This window comes from Trichosurus vulpecula, chromosome 2 (genome assembly GCF_011100635.1).
Source record: "Trichosurus vulpecula isolate mTriVul1 chromosome 2, mTriVul1.pri, whole genome shotgun sequence".
Lineage (NCBI taxonomy): Eukaryota > Metazoa > Chordata > Mammalia > Diprotodontia > Phalangeridae > Trichosurus > Trichosurus vulpecula.
The window spans coordinates 194,862,768-194,880,438 of NC_050574.1; the positions used below are offsets into that span (position 1 = coordinate 194,862,768).

At 37.6% G+C, this 17,671-nt stretch overlaps 1 protein-coding gene across 1 annotated transcript in view; it reads right to left on the reverse strand.

Moving 5' to 3' along the window:
* Positions 1–17,185, reverse strand: part of LOC118836889 — a 180,379-nt gene extending 163,194 nt beyond the window's left edge. The window contains exon 1 of the mRNA XM_036744007.1: positions 16,319–17,185. Coding sequence (XP_036599902.1) covers positions 16,319–17,059 — 741 coding nt within the window. The 5' untranslated portion in view covers positions 17,060–17,185. The remainder of the gene's footprint in view (positions 1–16,318) is intronic.
* Positions 17,186–17,671: the final 486 nt, after the last annotated feature.

The window sequence follows — 17,671 nt, forward strand, 5'->3', positions numbered from 1 at the left end:
AATACCTCTACAACAATGGGAGAAAAGTTCCAAGAAGAACCTAGGGGGGAAGGGGACCCTAGATCCCATGGAAGCAGGAGAAAAAGCTTCAGGAACAGGAAAACTCCCAAGCCCTGGGAGGGTTTGAGCCTCAAGGAGGAGATAATGTGCTTAATTTGAGACGTGTTGACTTTAAGAAGTCTATGGGACATCTAATTTGAGATGTCTAATAGGCAATTGGAGATGTGAATCTGGAGCTTTGGAGAGAGGTTAGGGTTGGATAATTAGGTCTTAGAATCATCAGCAGATATAAAATCATTGAATCAATGGCTGCTGATGAGATCACCACATGAAATAGTGTAGAGAAGAAAAGAGAAGAGGGCCCAGGATAGAGTTCTGGGGGACACCTATGGTTAGCAGGTGTGACCTGGATGAAGATCCAGCAAAGAAGACTGAGAAGTTTGACAAGTAGAGGGAGAACCAAGATAGAGCAGTGTCAAGGAAACCTAGAGAGAAGAGAACATCAAGAAGAAGAGGGTGATCAACCATGTCAACGGCTGCAGGGAAGTTAAGAAGGATGAGGATTGAAAAATTGTAGCTATCCCCAAAACCAAACACTGAAGAAATCTCAAGAAAAGCTGTTCTTTACAGTAATGCCAAGAACTCTAGAAACACACCAAAACAAGAGATACTTCAAACCTGGATGCCACATTTGAATATGTAAGTCCCTCCTCCATGTCATTTATAAAAATGCTAAATAGGATGGGTCATTGCACCAAATCCCAAGAAAATCTACTGTTTACAGTACTCTATATAAAACTATGGACAGAGGTTCACTGTATTGTATGGGAGGCAGCAATGAAAAAAATGCCAAAGAAGAAGAAGCACAAGAAAGCAACGTGGCTGTCTGATGAGGCTTTACAAATAGCTAAGGAAAAAAGGGAAGCAGAAGGTAGGGGAAAAAGGAAAAAATATATCCAACCAAATGCAGAATTCCAGAGAATTGCAAGGAGAGATAAGAGGGGTTTTCTTAAATGAGCAGTGCAAAGAAATAGAAGAAAACAATAGAATGGGAAAGACAGGACATCTCTTCAAGAAAATTAGAGATATCAAGGGAATGTTTCATGAAAAAAAATTGCATGATAAAAACCAAAAATGGCAGGGATTTAACAGAAGCAGAAGAGATTAAGAAGAGATGACAAGAATACACAAAAGAACTATGCAAAAAGGATCTTAACATCACCGATAGCCATGATGGTGTGGTTACTAATCTAGAGCCAGACAACTTAGAGAATGAAGTCAAGTGGGCCTAAAAAAGCATTGCTAACAATAAGACTAGTGGAGGGGATAGAATTCAAAATGAGCTATTTAAAATCCTAAAAGATGATGCTGTTAAAGTACTGCGCTCAATATACCAGCAGATTTGGAAAACTCAGTAGTGGCCACTGGATTGGAAAAGATCAGTTTCTATCCCAGTCTTAAAGAAAGGTTTACCAAACAATTGCACTTATTTCAGACTCTAGCAAGATTCTGCAAGTTAGGCTTCAGCAATTTGTGAACCAAGAATTACTACAAGAGCAGACTGGTTTTCGAAAAGGCAGAGAAACTAGAGACCAAATTGCCAACATTCGCTGGATTGTGGAGAAAGCAAGGGAGTTCCAGAAAAGCATCGACTTTTGCTTCATTGACTACAATAAAGGCTTTGACTATGTAGATCACAACATCATGAGGCAAGTCTTCAAAGAGATGGGAGTACCAGATCATCCTACTTGTCTCCTGAAGAATAGGTATACAGCTCAAGAGCAACAGTTAGAACTGAACATAGAACAACTAATTGGTTTAAGGTTGGAAAAAGAGTAAGACAAGGATGTATGTTATCACCTTATTTATTTTACTTATATGCAGAGAACATAATGTAAAATTCCAGGCTGGATGAATCAAAAGCTGGAAGTAAGATTTCTGGGACAACTATCAATAATCTCAGATATACCACTTGGATGGAAAAAAGTGAAGAAGAATTAAGAAGTCTTTTGATAAGGGTGAAAGAGGAGGGTGTAAAAGCTGTCTTGAGACTTAACATAAAAAAACAGCAACTAAGGTCCTGGCAACTGGTTCCATTACTTCCTCCCAAATAGATGGAGAAGAAATGGAAGCAGTGTCAGATTTTGTATTCTTTTTTTTGGCAGGGCAATTGGGGGTAAGTGACTTGCCCAAGGTCACACAGCTAGTACATGTGTCAAGTGTCTGAGGTTGGATTTGAACTCAGGTCCTCCTGACTCCAGGGCCAGTGCTCTACTCACTGTGCCACCTAGCTGCCCCAGATTTTATATTCTTGGCCTCAAAGATCACTGCCGATTATGACTGTAGCCATGAAATGAAAATTTTTTTTTTTTCCTTTACTGGGTAGTTTCTTAGGAGAGTTGGGCTCAGCATTAACTTCTCAATTCTGTCTTGATCACTAAAAGGCCTTTTCATACTTATGCTTTTAGACATTTTAGTTAACATAAACAAGCATTGTATTTTGTCAAAAGTCTTTTCTTCATCTCTTGATATGTGATTTGTGTTTTTTATGTGAATAATTATATCAATATCTTTCCTGAAATTCAAATATCTTTGCATTCCTGTTATAAACCCGTCTTGGCCATACTGCATATTTTGAATGTGTAGCTATAGCTTCTTTGCTAAAATTTTATTTTAGTTTCTTCTTTTAATTTTTATTTGTTATACTGATTTATATATTTCTTTACATGTTTCATCCTGGTTTTGGTAACAGTACCATATTTGTCACATGCAAAAAAATTTGGTAGAGCTCTTCCTTTCTTGTTATCGAGAATAATCCATGTAATATTGGAATCAATTGTTCTTTAGCTGTTTAGTAGAATTCATTTGTAAATCTCTAGCACCTGGATCAGGTTTTTTGTTTTTTGTTGTATCTTTAGCCGTTCATTTAGGCTTGTCCAGTTTCTTTTCTGAGATTGGGTTTTTATGATCTCTTTTGCCTATTTTTTTTCCTGAGTTTCTAGAACCACCTTTTAGGAAACAGTCATTTGTCTTCTCCAGTACTCTTACTTCTAATTCTGATTCAGTATTACATCGATCTATGTCTGAGCAATTTAAGCCTCCTGTTATTACTATCTGGCCTAATTTTATAGCTTCCCCAATCTCATTTAACATTCCTATCCCAGTCTAATTATCCTGGTTGATACTGTCATTTTTTTCATCACATAGAGTCTCCATAAAGTCCTGTGTGCACTTTCAAACTTCAATAATTTATGATGTAGGCATGGCAGAGCCTAGCTCTAAGTAGAATCTATAAACAAATTTATTAAAGCTTATGACAACTACATTACACAATTTTACATAATACAGTCATTTCAGATCTTGTGACAAATGAAACATGGCCCAGTGAGAGAGAAGATGAACTGTTTCTGGTGGATAGGAAAATTGAAGTCCATATCAGTTGTAAGAAGGAATTCAATCTGCTTTTAAATGCCATGTGCAGATTGTTTCTATCATCTGTACAACCTTAGTTATTAAAATGTCAAAGTTACATGTTTCAAACTCGTGTAAAGGCATATGTTCCTCCACATACAAACCCATTTTATGTAGGTAACTGCTTCAAGGATCTGTGATTCCATTAGTGTGGGTACATATTCCATCAATCCAGATTAAAATTCCCTTAAACCTCAGAAGATGATTTTTGTGTGTTGTGGCTGAAAAAAAATTATCACGTGGTGTCCAGTCTTTGGTTGATAAGTCTCTCTGAATTTAGCTAGGCTCTTCCTTAGCAGACAGATATTCAGTCTTATCTCTCTGCCTGTACTTGAAACCTTTGTCGCTTGGTTAGGTCTTATGTCTGACATTTTATTGGCATCACCTTTGAGAACCCAGTGTCACCTTCACATCATGATGAGGTATCAAAGGGAGACTTTAATGGAGGATACATTAGTTAAAATGATCATAAAAGATAGCCCTGAAGGGAAAAAGTCATAAAAGGACAAAATGTAGCTCAAAGGGTTTTTGAAAGGAGACAAGGGATATAAATGAGGAAGAATTATGGCTGCTGAGCATCCAGCTCCACTCCCTTAGTGACAGTCAAAGGTTTTCAGTATGTTACCATCTCATGCTTTTTTCTTTTTATTACCAGATGGTGGAATCACCTTTTTCTCCCCCATCTGTTGCCTCCCAAAGTCAGTACCCATCTTACTTGGTTCCTAAAACTTGGACCTGAAGTGATTTATCTTTGTAACATGTTTTATATATACCCCTTCTCTCCTTTGACATTGCCACCATCCTGGTGTGGGCCCTGCCTGGATCATGGTCATAGTCTGCTGATCTGTCTCCCTGCCCCAAGTCTCTCCCCACTCCAATCCATCCTCCACTCAGCTGTCAAATTGATCTTCCTAAAGCACAGGTCTGACCCTGTCACCCTCCTATTCAATAAACTCCAGTGACTCCCTGTTACACCTAGAATCATAAATAAAATCTTCTGTTTGGCTTTTAAAGCACTTCATAACCTGGCTCCTTTCTGTCTTTACAATCTTCTCACAATTTACTCCTCTCCATGCACTCTACAATCTGATGACATCGGACTCCTTGCTGTTCTTCACACAAGACACTTCCTAATTCCATGCTTTTCACTCATTGTCTCCCCATTCCTGGCATTATCTCTTTCCTCATCTCTGCCTTTTAAATTCCCTGGCTTCCTTCAGGTCTCACTAAAATCCCTCCTTTTCCAAGAAGCCTTTTCCAGCCCCCCTCAATCTTACTGCCTTCCCTCTGTTCATTCTCTTCAATTTTTCCTGTATATATCTTGTTTATACATAATAGTTTTCATGTTTTCTCCCACATTAGAGTCAGCTCCTCAAGAGCAGGGACCATGTTTTGCCTTTCTTGGCATCCCCAGGATTTATGTTATCTGGCACATGACAGACACTTAATACATGCTTGTTAGTCAACTGAGTCCTGCAGCTGGCCATACTTTGGGACTAGTTTCAACTGCATAAGGATTTTAGAAGTGTGGACTATCCATCCACAGAGGTTTTTCACTTTTTAGTATTTATCTTTCTTTCTTGTACAAGACTATGCCCCCTTTCTTGGCCTGTTTCTGTCCTTATGAAGTTTATAGCTCGGAAGCCCAGGATGACATTGGTTATCCTGCTCCCACTCAGTCTCTTAGAGAGTTGACAAGATAGATACCAGCTCTAACAAGGTCCTCACTTGGATGCCAACCTGATGTAATATTTAGGTTTCTAACATGGATATGGAGCATGGCTTTTAACTGGGGTTCATTTACTATGTTGAAAACTGTATTTCATCATTAGTTAGTTTCATTTGAAATCCTATGCATAAAAAATCATTCTGAGAAGGGACCCATAGACTTTACTAGACTGCCAAAGAATTCCATGACACAAAAACTATTAAGAACTCCTGATATAGAGGCATTCATGTATTCTGACTTAGCTTGTGGGCCCCTTCCAACCTAGCATTTGCCAAATTTAATGATCAATTGTTTATTAACTGACAGTTTGTTTACTCTAAGCTTGTTTGAGACTTTTATCCCAGACAACCTAGCAGGACCTTGATTAATCCATGTTTTTCCTACACGCGTTGTCTTTCTCCTAGTTTTTTAGCTTAAGCATCACTCTACCTCTTTTTGCATTTTTAAGATTGATGATTCCTCTTGTTGCTGCCCCTAATGCTTTAGAGGCTTTCTTAACGGTTGCTACTAGTTACTGGAGATAACTGTAGTATTAGACATCCTTTTTTTTGATGTCACACATCTACTGATTTCTGAGTGGATGCCAGGCAAAATGTTGAGATTAAAGTGAGAGGAGGAATTATTAGATGACTTCTCTACAAATTTTGCCTTTACTTGATACTCTTAGCAACTAGCCCCTCACACTAATGGATATTAAAGTGGCTAAGTATTTGGGTAGCTAATTGAAGGTATGTAGTTAAAGAGGAATGAATAATGAATAGTTTAATATTATCCTGGAAGGAGCAGAGGGTGTCATTGACGGAAAGCTATAGGGTTAAGTCCTTGTTTCTGTTTTGTTCGATATTTATCAGTGACTTGGATAAAAGACTCAGATGGCATGATTATCAAATCTGCACATGAGAGACTAAATAAATTGTTCCTACAAGCCACTGCCTATCTTTATATATTTGTGTATGTATAGGTGTATATATATATATGTGTGTGTGTGTGATTTCCTTCTTTGGTACTCATGGGGCAGGGAATAGTACCTGGCTGTTATATTCATGTTGAAATGTTTACACATGCTCCACAAAATTCAACTGGGCAATGCCCCCAAATAGCCATAATATTGTTACTTTCATGAGATGCATAGGTATGAATTACACATTGCTGAAATACTTAACCCTCCTCAACAGAGTGGTGAGGAATAATCTTGGCAAAAAATACCTTAACATACTATTGCTTTAAATGGGAGCGATAATAATGTATTCTGACATATTGAAATTTTCTCAAATACAGATTGTTTGTTTTTAAAAGGTCAAACACCAAGCAATCTGTAAATGAAAAAATGATTTAGGGTTTTCTTGGGGCAGATGTGGATGATGAATAATAACACACCACAACACTTTATAGTGTTTCTTTTCCTTCTCAGGAAATTAACAGATTATTTCAAAAGATATCCAAGACAAGACAAATTACATTGCAAGATACCTAAAAGAACTTATAAATGTGGTTATGAAATGGCTCTCAATAAACTTTGAAGGATCCTGGAGAAAGCACTGGAAGACTGAAAATGGACAATTTTCCAAAAGGATATATTGTGAAAATTACAGTCCAGTGAACTCTGACTCCCAGGAAAATTCTAAAATGGATTATTAGTTACCTTAGTTCTATTTAGAAAGGGGAATAGTGATTATTAGGACTCAGCTTAAATTCACTAAGAAGTTATGACAAATTAACTTTATTTTTTATAAAACCATTAAACTGCTCAATAAGGAGAATGCTTTAGACACTCTGTATCTGAATTTTAGCAAGGACAAAGGAGGGCTGGATAAACAATAGTTAGGTACATAGGTAGCCAATTGAAGGACTACAATTAAAGTGTATTGAATAATGAATAGCTTAATATCCCAGAAAGAGGAGAGGGAGTCATTGGTGGAAAGCTATAGGGCAGAGTCCCTGGCTCTGCTTTGTTCAGAATTTTTATCAATGACTTGGTTAAAAGACTCAGATAGCATGATGATCAAATCTGCAGATGACACAGAACTGGGAGTTAGTACATTAGATAACAGTTAAGATTCAGAAAGATCTCAGTGGGCTAGAGGGGTATGCTGAAGCTCACAAAGTCAAATTGAATAAAAATATATGTCTTGTAATTAGAGATTATAGACTAGAGTTATATAATAAGACATACATTTTCAGGCATGACTGGTGTGCTGAATTGGTCTGCTTGATTATACTTATTTTATTACTACTCTGTTAAATTTAATATACATCAAAAAAACTATACAACAGAAGTTTCATATGAAATCCTCTTTTTTTAGCCATCTGAGCACAGTGAAATATTCATGTTTGTTATGATTAAGTTTATAATATAAAAAAATGAAAAACAATCAAGGATTCAGAAAACGTGACAATTCTTTTCCTACAAAAACCCTAAGGAGTTCACTTTACTATAATTTCACTAGGAGTTGAGTGTGATGTGGCTACCAACAAAAGGTGATGCCATCTTATACTTCAGTAATTCAGTAAATACATGGTCTCATCACCATCTCTCTCCACTGGTGTAGATAGCAAACCATGTGTGATTTTTTTATACCGTGTAATTCATCTTAGTCCTTCTATGAATGCTGCCTGGATGGTCTTTCCCATTTGCTAGAGGGCTTTCTTTATGTCTTTTTTAAGCTACTGGAGAGCTACTTCTCAAGGGTGGACTATGGAAGATCACAGTCTGGGCTACATTACCTCTACTGCAATCTTAGACTTCATTAAGAGAAACAAAGTGTCAGTACAAGGAAGGTTAGGCACCAATCTATTCATCGATCAGACAATATCTGGAGCATTTGCTTCAGTTCTGGATTCCATAGTTTGAAAGGTACACAGAAAAATTGTATTATAATATAACAATTTATTGTATACCCAAAGGAGTATGATTAGGATGGTCACAAGGGATCTTACAGCTGTGTTGTGTTTGGCATAGTTAAAAGAAATGGGGATTTTTAATCTAGAAAAGAGAAGATTTGGGAACATTGGGTGAGCGCCTTCCCATATTTAAAAGCACTGTAAGATAGAAGGCCATCTGCCCCTCCATTTCTCTCAAAGGTCCACTGGACCTTATAATTTGCTATGCCCTTTATACTCTAAGGACCACATCGACTTTACATGTGTCCTAAAGCCAAATGGTCCTCTCCCTCTCTCTCTCTCTCTCTCTCTTTTCTCTCTCTCTCTCTCTCTCTCTCTCTCTCTCTCTCTCTCTCTCTCTTTCTCTCTCTCTCTCTCTTTCTCTCTCTCTCTCTCTTTCCCTTCCCTTCCCCCCCTCCATATATATATATATATGTATGTATGTATATATGTACACATATATGTGTGTGTATGTGTGTGTGTTGTTGTTGTCTTCTTTAATCAAAATGTGAATTCCTTGAGAGCAGGGACTATCTCATTTTTCAGTTTTTAATCCCTTGTGTTTGAGCATAATACTTGGTACATAGTAAGCGCTTAATAAATGATTTTCCATTAGATCCCAGGTGGCAAAACTAAGACCAATGGTTAGGTATCAGTCATAGAGAAATAGAATCATTAGTGAATCACCATAGAAAAGATCTTGTCCAACTCCCCCCTTTTTACAAGTAAGGGAATGGAAGTGTAGAGAAATTAAATGGATTTAACCGAGGTTGCTTAACTAGTTACTATTACAAAGAGGGAGATTTTGACTCACTAAAAGTGAGAGTTTTTTTCTTTAAAAGAGTTGTCCAAAAATGGAATGGGTTGACTTTGTGAGGTAGTGAGATCCTCATCATTGGAAATGTTCGTGTGGACATTACTGAACAGCTGCTTACCATGGATGTTTTGTAGTGGATTTCTACATGGTGTGTGTCATTGGAAGGTAACTTCCTACTTCAAGATTTTATGAGGTTATTATCAATCTTTTGATTTATTTTGCTTCTTTATTTCGATTTTTTTTTAAAAAGAGGAATACACTATCTGTGTTAGAATAAGATTTTAAATGAGGTAAAATCTGGCAAGTAAAATAACATTCCCTCAACTCATCAATCCTCTTGCCACCTTACCCTGAGCAAAGTCAGTTTTGATTGTCTCTAATGCTTCTACTACATGACCCCTTTATTAAGATAATTTTTTCTATGGCACCTCTCAATTTACCACTTTGGTACTCATTGGAAATCAACACAAAAATGAGAATTAGCAGCCTGGTGTTGAGGGGACAACAGTAAATTGTTACTAGAGTCGCAGCATGAATATCTGGTACCACCACTGACTAGCTGGGGTGGGGAACCGGTGGCCTCGAGGCCACATGTGGCCCTCTAAGTCCTCAAGTGCAGCCCTTCGACTGATTCTGAACTTCACAGAACAGGTCTTCTCAAGTGTGGCCCTTTGGCTGAATCTCTTAGATTCTGTCAAAGGGCCACATTTGAGGACCCAGAGGACCACATGTGGCCTTGAGGCCGCAGGTTCCCTACCCCTGACTAGCTAGGTAATCTAACTGTTGCAAAGATGGTAAAGCCTATCCAATATACATCTTACCACTGTAACATGCAGTTTACAATATTTTCTGTAAAATGTCCTGCATTGTTAACACAATTTGTTAAATAAAGGTAGAAGACTGTAAGTTCAAAACTTTTCTTGAATATTCCTGACCTGCGGGAGAAGAAAAAGCAGGTTTTTTTTTAGAGGGCTGTACCATGGTATCAATGAAGGATCATCAATTTCAATTTTATTGTGATCTAATCCAGACTTGGTTGAGAGATTTTTCTCTGTTGGTTCAGTGTTGCTACCTGTCAGTCAGTGCTCATGATTTGAACAGGAGCTAGTTTCTAGAGCCACTGGATGAATCAGAAAGAGCTAAGATACAAATCATGAAAGTGAATAGTGAATGCAATAAATGTAGCAAGATGTCTATTTGGCATATTTTATAGGGTCTCCCATGATTTACTGAATTTAAATTTAGCTCTTTTTCACCCTGGTGAGATTTGGTAACTTATATTCCAGAAAGATTTATTAACCATATAATTCAAATTCAGAGCAGCTTGAATGAAAAATACATTTGAGCCTTATTTTTGTCCAGAATTATTCTAATGATATGTTAAGCCAGGGAATTCAGGGTTCCTGTAAATCTGTCTTATACATTTTTATGACTACTAATAACCACTATCCCCTCCAGAGAAATAGGTTTTATGAATCTGAGTATGGATATTCTAGTCCAAGAACAACCCTGTGTGCAGATTAGGTACTTCCTAATTGGTTGAATGAAGATGGAGTTTATTTGGCCCTTAGCATAGAAAACTCACAGAATGAAGGTAGGGAGAATATTAATAATACACATGCACACTTTTGCCTTCCCTTTCTGTGCCTTAGATATTAAATGACTAGTTCAAAGCTGTATAAGTGCCTTAAAGGAAGAATTACTTCAGTATCTATCAGGATTTTAATGTCATTTAAAAAATATTAAGTATCACACATTCAGAACTGCAAGGGATCTTCGAGGTCAAATGGTGAAAAACCATCATTTTAGAGATGAGGAAACTGAGTCTTATAAGGGACTTTACCTGAGGTCACCTTGGTAGTAAGTGGCAGAATCAGGATTTGGATCCAGGTATTCTGATTTCAGATTCAGCACCCTTCCCACTATACATGTTGCCTACATGGTGGAGAATAAATAAACTAATATTCAGGGTAATGAGTGTAAATTTTAGTATTTCCAACAAAAGCAAGAGTTGTCAAACCTTGTTGTTTCTACCTTTACAACCCATATATCCTGAATACATCTGCTTCTCTCCATTCACACAGCAACCACCCTAGGCCATCAACTCTACCCTGGACTGTTGCAATAGTGTTCTCAAGGTTATCTTTGCCTCGTGTTTCTAGCTTCCAATCTTGCCTCTACTCAGTAGTCTAGGTCATTTTTCCAAAGTGTAGGTCTGACCATGAACAACTTTCCTCCCTTCTCCTCTCTCACTATTCAATAAACTCTAATTATTTCATATTACTTCCATGATCAAATATAAAAACCTTTGGCATTTAAAGCCCTTCATACCCTGGCCCATTCCTACTTTTCCATTCTTCTTATACTTTTGTTGGGCAGTTGTTTTTCCTTTTTGTCTGCCTCTTCATGACCTCATTCAGTATTTTTTGGCAAAAGTACTGGAATGGTTTGCCATTTCCTTCTCCAGCTTATTTTATAGACGAAGAAACTGAGGCAAGCAGGGGTTGGATGACTTGCCCAGGGTCACACAGCTAGTTAAGTGTTTGAGGCCAGATTTGAACTCATGAAGATGAGTTTTCCTGACTCCAGGCCTGCTACTCTATCCACTGCACCACCTAGCTGCCCCTTCTCGTACTTTATTTTCTTTCAAACACTAGTATCTAGCTATTCTGTCCTTGTTGTTCCACACACACAGAACTCCATCTTCTGCTCCATGGCTTTGTACTGATTCTTCCTCATGCCAAGAATGCCTTTTGTCCTTCTCACCACCTTGTAACTTTCTCAGCTTTCTTCAAGATTCAGTTCAAATCCCTCTTTCTGGAAGACCTCTTTTCCCATCCCCCCAGCTGCTAGTGGCTTACAATCACAATTTATATGTCATATGTGTACAGTTGTTTTCATGTTGTCTTCTTTCACTAGAATGTGAACTTGAGAACAAAGACTAGGGTTTTTTTGGGGGGGGGGTTCTTTCTTTGTTTCTCTGGCATGTAACAGAGTAAATACTTATGGTCAGACTGGTTGACTGTTGCTCAGTTTCTCCTTTGCATTTGTCCTGAGCACTGGCTGTTATCACTGTGCCCCTCAGGTACAGATCATAGAACCCTATAGTTGGTTGTTCAGAACTGATCCAATTCTAATGATCCCTTGTAAGTCATTTCATGTCTCAGGGTATCAGTTTCCTTGTCTGTAAAATGAGGGTGTTGCAGAAGATAACCCCTTAGGTCCCTAACCATTCTGTGATACTCTGAATCCCTATAGTATTTTGCTTCTGTCTTAAAACGCACAGTTTTTTTGTTGTTGTCCTATAGTTATTTGTATACATGTCACTGTGTGAAATATTGCCATTTCATATAACCTTGTATTTTATAGCTATTTGTGCTGGTATCTCATCCCCCTGCTAAGCTGTGAGCTCCTTCTTATCTGGTAATGAAATGATATATTGAATGATGTACATAAATAATGTACATAAAACTCCCTGTGGGGGTGTCTCATTCCCCCACTAGACTGTAACTTCTTTCTTATTTATCAATGAGATGATATGTCAAACCAGATAATGTAAAACACTTCAGAGCCTTTAAAGTATGATATAAACGTAAGCTACTATTATCTAGCCTTTTATTTCCTCTTTCCCATTCAGTGCCTAGCACAAATGCTCTACCTACAGTAGGCACTTAATAAAGATTTGTTGTATTATATAAGATTGTAACATTTTTGAATGCTAGATCCAAGTCTTATTTATCTTTATATATCTTGCAGCATTTAGCACTGTGTCCTTACACATAGTAGATACTCAAAAATGTCAAATGAATGAATGAAATCTTTCATCTCTGCTTGTGGCAGCAGCAAGTCAGGGGGAGTATTCACCCTTGGTATTTATACAGACTGACTATTGGATTCACAATAAAGATTCAAGTAGTGTTTCTGCTAGATATCGATATTCACTTCTATAATGATACCTGATAAGGAGACACAGCAAAATCCATCAGGGAACGCTGATATTCTGACTTCTGCTAGCTACTTCCTTTTGCATGCCAATGAGCTGCAGAGCACCGGTGATACTGTCTGATGTGGTATATATCTTTCAATGCTCTGAACAAGTTAAAGATAAAATTATACACCTCTCATTGTAAGTCTTATAGAAACTAACATCTGTCTTTGAATAGAAAGGATGTATGACACGTAGACCACAGGCACAAGTTAGTTTTCCCCATGAGGGGTAGTGTGGTGTAGTGGATAGCATGAGGGACTTAAAGTGAGGAAGACATAGGTTCAAATCCAGCCTCAGATAACTTATTAGTTATGTGAACCTAAGCAAGTTACTTAACAGCTGTAAAATGGGGTATAATAAAAGCACCTACTTCACAAAATTTTTGTGAGAATCCCATGAGAATGTATATAAAACCCTAATGTCCCACATAAATGTGGATTCTTCTTTTTCGTATCCCCCCATATTTCTAACTCTACTGGAAATCTTTATTTCAGTGTCCTGCTTAGGCTTGACATATCCAACAGTGAACCTATCATCTTCTCTTCCAAAGCAGTTCTCATTCCCAATTATTGTGCACTGTTCTGTAGAACCATTTTTCCAGTCTCTAGAATAGAAATCTTGGGATTACCTTTGAGTCTTTACTTCATGTCACATACAAGATTTGCTCCCAAGTTCTAATATTTCTTTTTTTAAAAAAACACTTGTCTATTAAAAATAAAGTAAAACTGCCTATTGAATTTACTCTTTCTTCTCCATTCTCCTTGCCAACACTCGCTGCATTGGTCCTCATCTCCTTATACTGAAATTATGTTAATAACTTTCTCTGTGATCTATCTGACTCTACTCTCTCTTATCCGTTCTACAATCCACTGCCCCCCTAATTTTACTAGTGGCTCAGAAAACACATGTTGAATAAAGATTATTCTCTTGTCCGAGATCTCACTTCCTCCCACATAAAATCCAGACTACTCTCCCTCTTTTTCTAGACCACACCCCAAATCTGGCCATATGCTACTGATCCAAATTTACCTTCCATTACTCCTCCCAAAACCCCTTCCTTTCTAATCAGATCACCTGTCTCACTGATACCCACACATGCTGTGTTCATGCCCATCACTGTGCCTTGGTTTATACTATTCTCTTCAGTCTGAATGCCTCCCCACCTGCCCAAATGAATGAATGAGCAAGCATTTATTAAGTGTCTGTTACGTGCCAAATATTGTGCTAAGTACTGGGGGATACAAAATGAAGGTAAGACAGCCCTTATCCATAAAGAGCTTATTGTTCTACCAGGAGGAGACAACAAGAGGGACTTTGGAGGTGGGAAGTCAGCAGTCATGATTAGAGCTAAAGGAGCAAAGATTGTCATTGTCATACCTTTTCCAGTAGCAATAGTATTATTAATATGCTTATTCCTAGAGCAAAAAGTAGAAAGTTGGAGGGCGAGGGAAGCTGTGTGCATGGAGCAGCGTGATGGTAAAATGTCCAGGGTCTATGTGAAGCATAGTCAAGAGCTGTCTAGATAATAATAGTAACATTCATGTTAAAGACCTCTCTAACACCCTGACCACACAATTCTTCAACCTCCTCAAGCTCCAATGATATTTTTCTTTACTTCAACCACAAACTGACAAACTAATACCTTTAGCTTCACTATTTATATAAATTCAATAAATATTTATCAAGTAGCTTCAATGTATATGGTACTGGGCTCAGCGCAGGACATACAAAGATTAAAAATGATGGCCTCTCCACTCAGGAAGCTTATAATACTAGTAGAGATGTGACATGTACACAGATAGGTATAATACAAAGTAAAATGTATGAAGATAAAGGAGAGATGTATCTAAAACACTTTAGGAAAATCTAAGGAAACAATACTTTTATCTGGGGAAATCATGGAAGGTTTCATAGAAGTAGGATGGGAACCAATTCTTGAAGATAATGAAAGATTTTGCCAGGAGAAAATGAAAGTGAAGTTCATTCCAACCCTACAAGACAACCTATAAAAATGCACAGAGGCAGGAGATGGCACAGAAACTGTGGAAAATGGCTTGCAGTGCACTCTGATCAGAATGTAAAACGCACGAAGACAGCAATATGAAATGAAGCTGGAAAAAGTTTGTTATTATTCACTTGCTTTTCTGTCCTGTCTGACTCTTTGGTTGGGGATAAAAGTGGAGAGAAATGCCAAGAGGAGGAATCTGTGTTTTATCTATAGGGCCAAAAGTTTGGGAAACAGGAAATCACTGATGTTTTTGGAATAGCTGAGTGATATAGTCAGACCTGTATATTAAGAACATTGCTTTGACAGTTGTGAGAAGAAAAGGGGAGAAATTGCAGGCAGGGAGACCAATTAGGATGTTGTCATAAAAGTCCAACTGAAAAGTAACAAGAAGCTGACAGTTGGTGTTAAGTGAACAAAAACAGAATTATGTGAAGGATGTGATGATAAAATTAACATCTGATTGTTTTAGCTGGGGAGATTGAGGGGTCAGAGTTCAAGATGACTGAGATGTCAAACCTATGGGAGTATGGAGGTGCCACAAAGGGAATTTGTAAGGAAAGGCAGACTTAGAGGGAAATAAAGAATTCAGCTTGGGATATTTTGAATTTGAGGTGCTTTTGGGCATCTAGGTGGAGAAGTCCAAGAAGCAGTTGGAGATCAAGGACTGGAGCTCAAGGGAAAGATTCATGGAACTGTACTCCATCCAATATCAATTTAACTCTTTAACCACCATTGTCAATCCTTCCACCTCCCTCTCTCTCACCATTCCCATTCATGCTAAGCCTCCTCTTCCTTGCCACCATGATGTCTGGTCCTCTGGCCTCCTCTTAATCTCCTAGTCCATCTTATCTACTATCTTTATTTATTTATTTCTATTGTCAACCTTGAGTCCATCAACTACTACTTAAATGATTTACTAGCTACTTTACCTTAGCTGAATCTTCCATCTTTCCTGGTCTGTTAATCATCAATCTTTGGTGACCTCTGCCATTTGATTGCCCTGCTCCTCTCAGAATGCTGAGAATATCATGGAATCAAGATGATTTCACCCTCTATAAATTCATCAGGTATGACCTTGGCTATGGTTCCCTCCTTATGGTTCAACAATCTTTTGACTTCCAATTCAAGAAACATTTTCACTTGATTGAGTTGTTATTTAATTTTCCTGCACATAGTAGGTACATAAAAGAATTTTTAACTAAATGGATTATGTGTTATTATCATTACCTGAAAGTTAATCAACCATTTTTATTCTTTATGCAATAGTAAAAGATTAAACAATAAACTGTTTTCATTCCCCACCTTGTGCTATACGATGAAGCTCAAATGCATCTGAACTTGGGTATAAAACAAAACAAAATTGTAAAATCAGCTAAATAATTGTGACAATCATTGCTATTATGATGAGGCATCAATTCAACTTACCACTTTGCTGATTGCTTTTTCTTTGTTTTCCTCCTTGTTTGGTACTCTCCCCAAATGTTCATAGGAATTACCTTCATTAAAGGCATGTTTCTCCTCCATAAATCCAAGTGCCTTTTGTTTGTCATGGGGGACTTCTCTTGTCTGAATGTCTTTAAAAAATGGCTCAAAGAGTGGCAGCTGTGGGAAAGTTTCATCATCCCCCTCCTCTACTTCCTCCACAGATTCATATGAAGAAGTTTCTGTATCAATGATTCCACAGATGTGGAGGTCACTGTCAATGGCAGGGGTTAAACATTCATTGTTGGAAAAAGTGATTGTGCTGGGTTTTTGTTTAATGACGTATATTTCAGGAACGATTTCTGGTTTACCATCAGATCTCTCATTTGGAAGATATAATGAGGGGCATATCTTGAGAGGGAAAAGATAATCTTCAGCTTTAGTTGAAGTAGGATATAGTGAATCCCTAAAGAAATTTTGATTTTTAGGCTCATTAGTAATACTCAGGTAGCCAGGCACCTGAACATATGTTGAAGGTGATTCATTTTGCTTTGGTATCTGTTGAATAGAGCAAAGGTCCTTTGGGTGAGATTTAGATCCCCAGGGAATGATAGGTACCCCAACGTGGCTGTCTGATCCTCCATTCTTTGTATCTTTTGATGTCCCTGTATTTTTGGCAAGCACAGAAAAAGAGGGTACCTGCTTCTCTTCAACAAAGTTAGTTTCCATTCCAATGAATTTCATCCATTAGATCTTGGCACCTTGGACAGTCCTTATTCCTGGTTGGCTTGGCAATTGTAGTTATCCATATTATGTCCTATCACCATTACCAAATCCTGGATCTTCTTGCACGATAAAAAATGTTCTTTCCTTCTCTGAAATTAAAAATCACACATTTAATTTATTTTAAGGTTATTGTAGTTTTGAAGGTAATATTGTTAATATTTGTGATTCAAAATTAATTGTAATAAAGATTAGAATTAGTTACAATGCCCACATTTTCTGTATAATTTGAAGCAGGTAAAAACTACTAATTGTGTAACTCAAGATTTGGATTCTAGCTTTGTAATGTGGACATAAACCTTCTGACCTTGACCTTTTTCTACAAGGCTATAAACTTGACTTCATTTCTCCCCAATAGTTTCTCAGCATCCAAAATCAACAAGAGGCACAACAAACCCTAATCTCAGTTGTCTTATCAAAATTCCATTCTACAAGTTTTTAAGAAACAGACTGTTGTGTGTCTACTTTGTACCTTATATAGACATGGACTACACAGCCAAGAAATGAGATGTGTCCTGACCTGTACTTTGGCTACACTGGAGAGCAGCTTGTCCCAGCAAAACTATGACAATT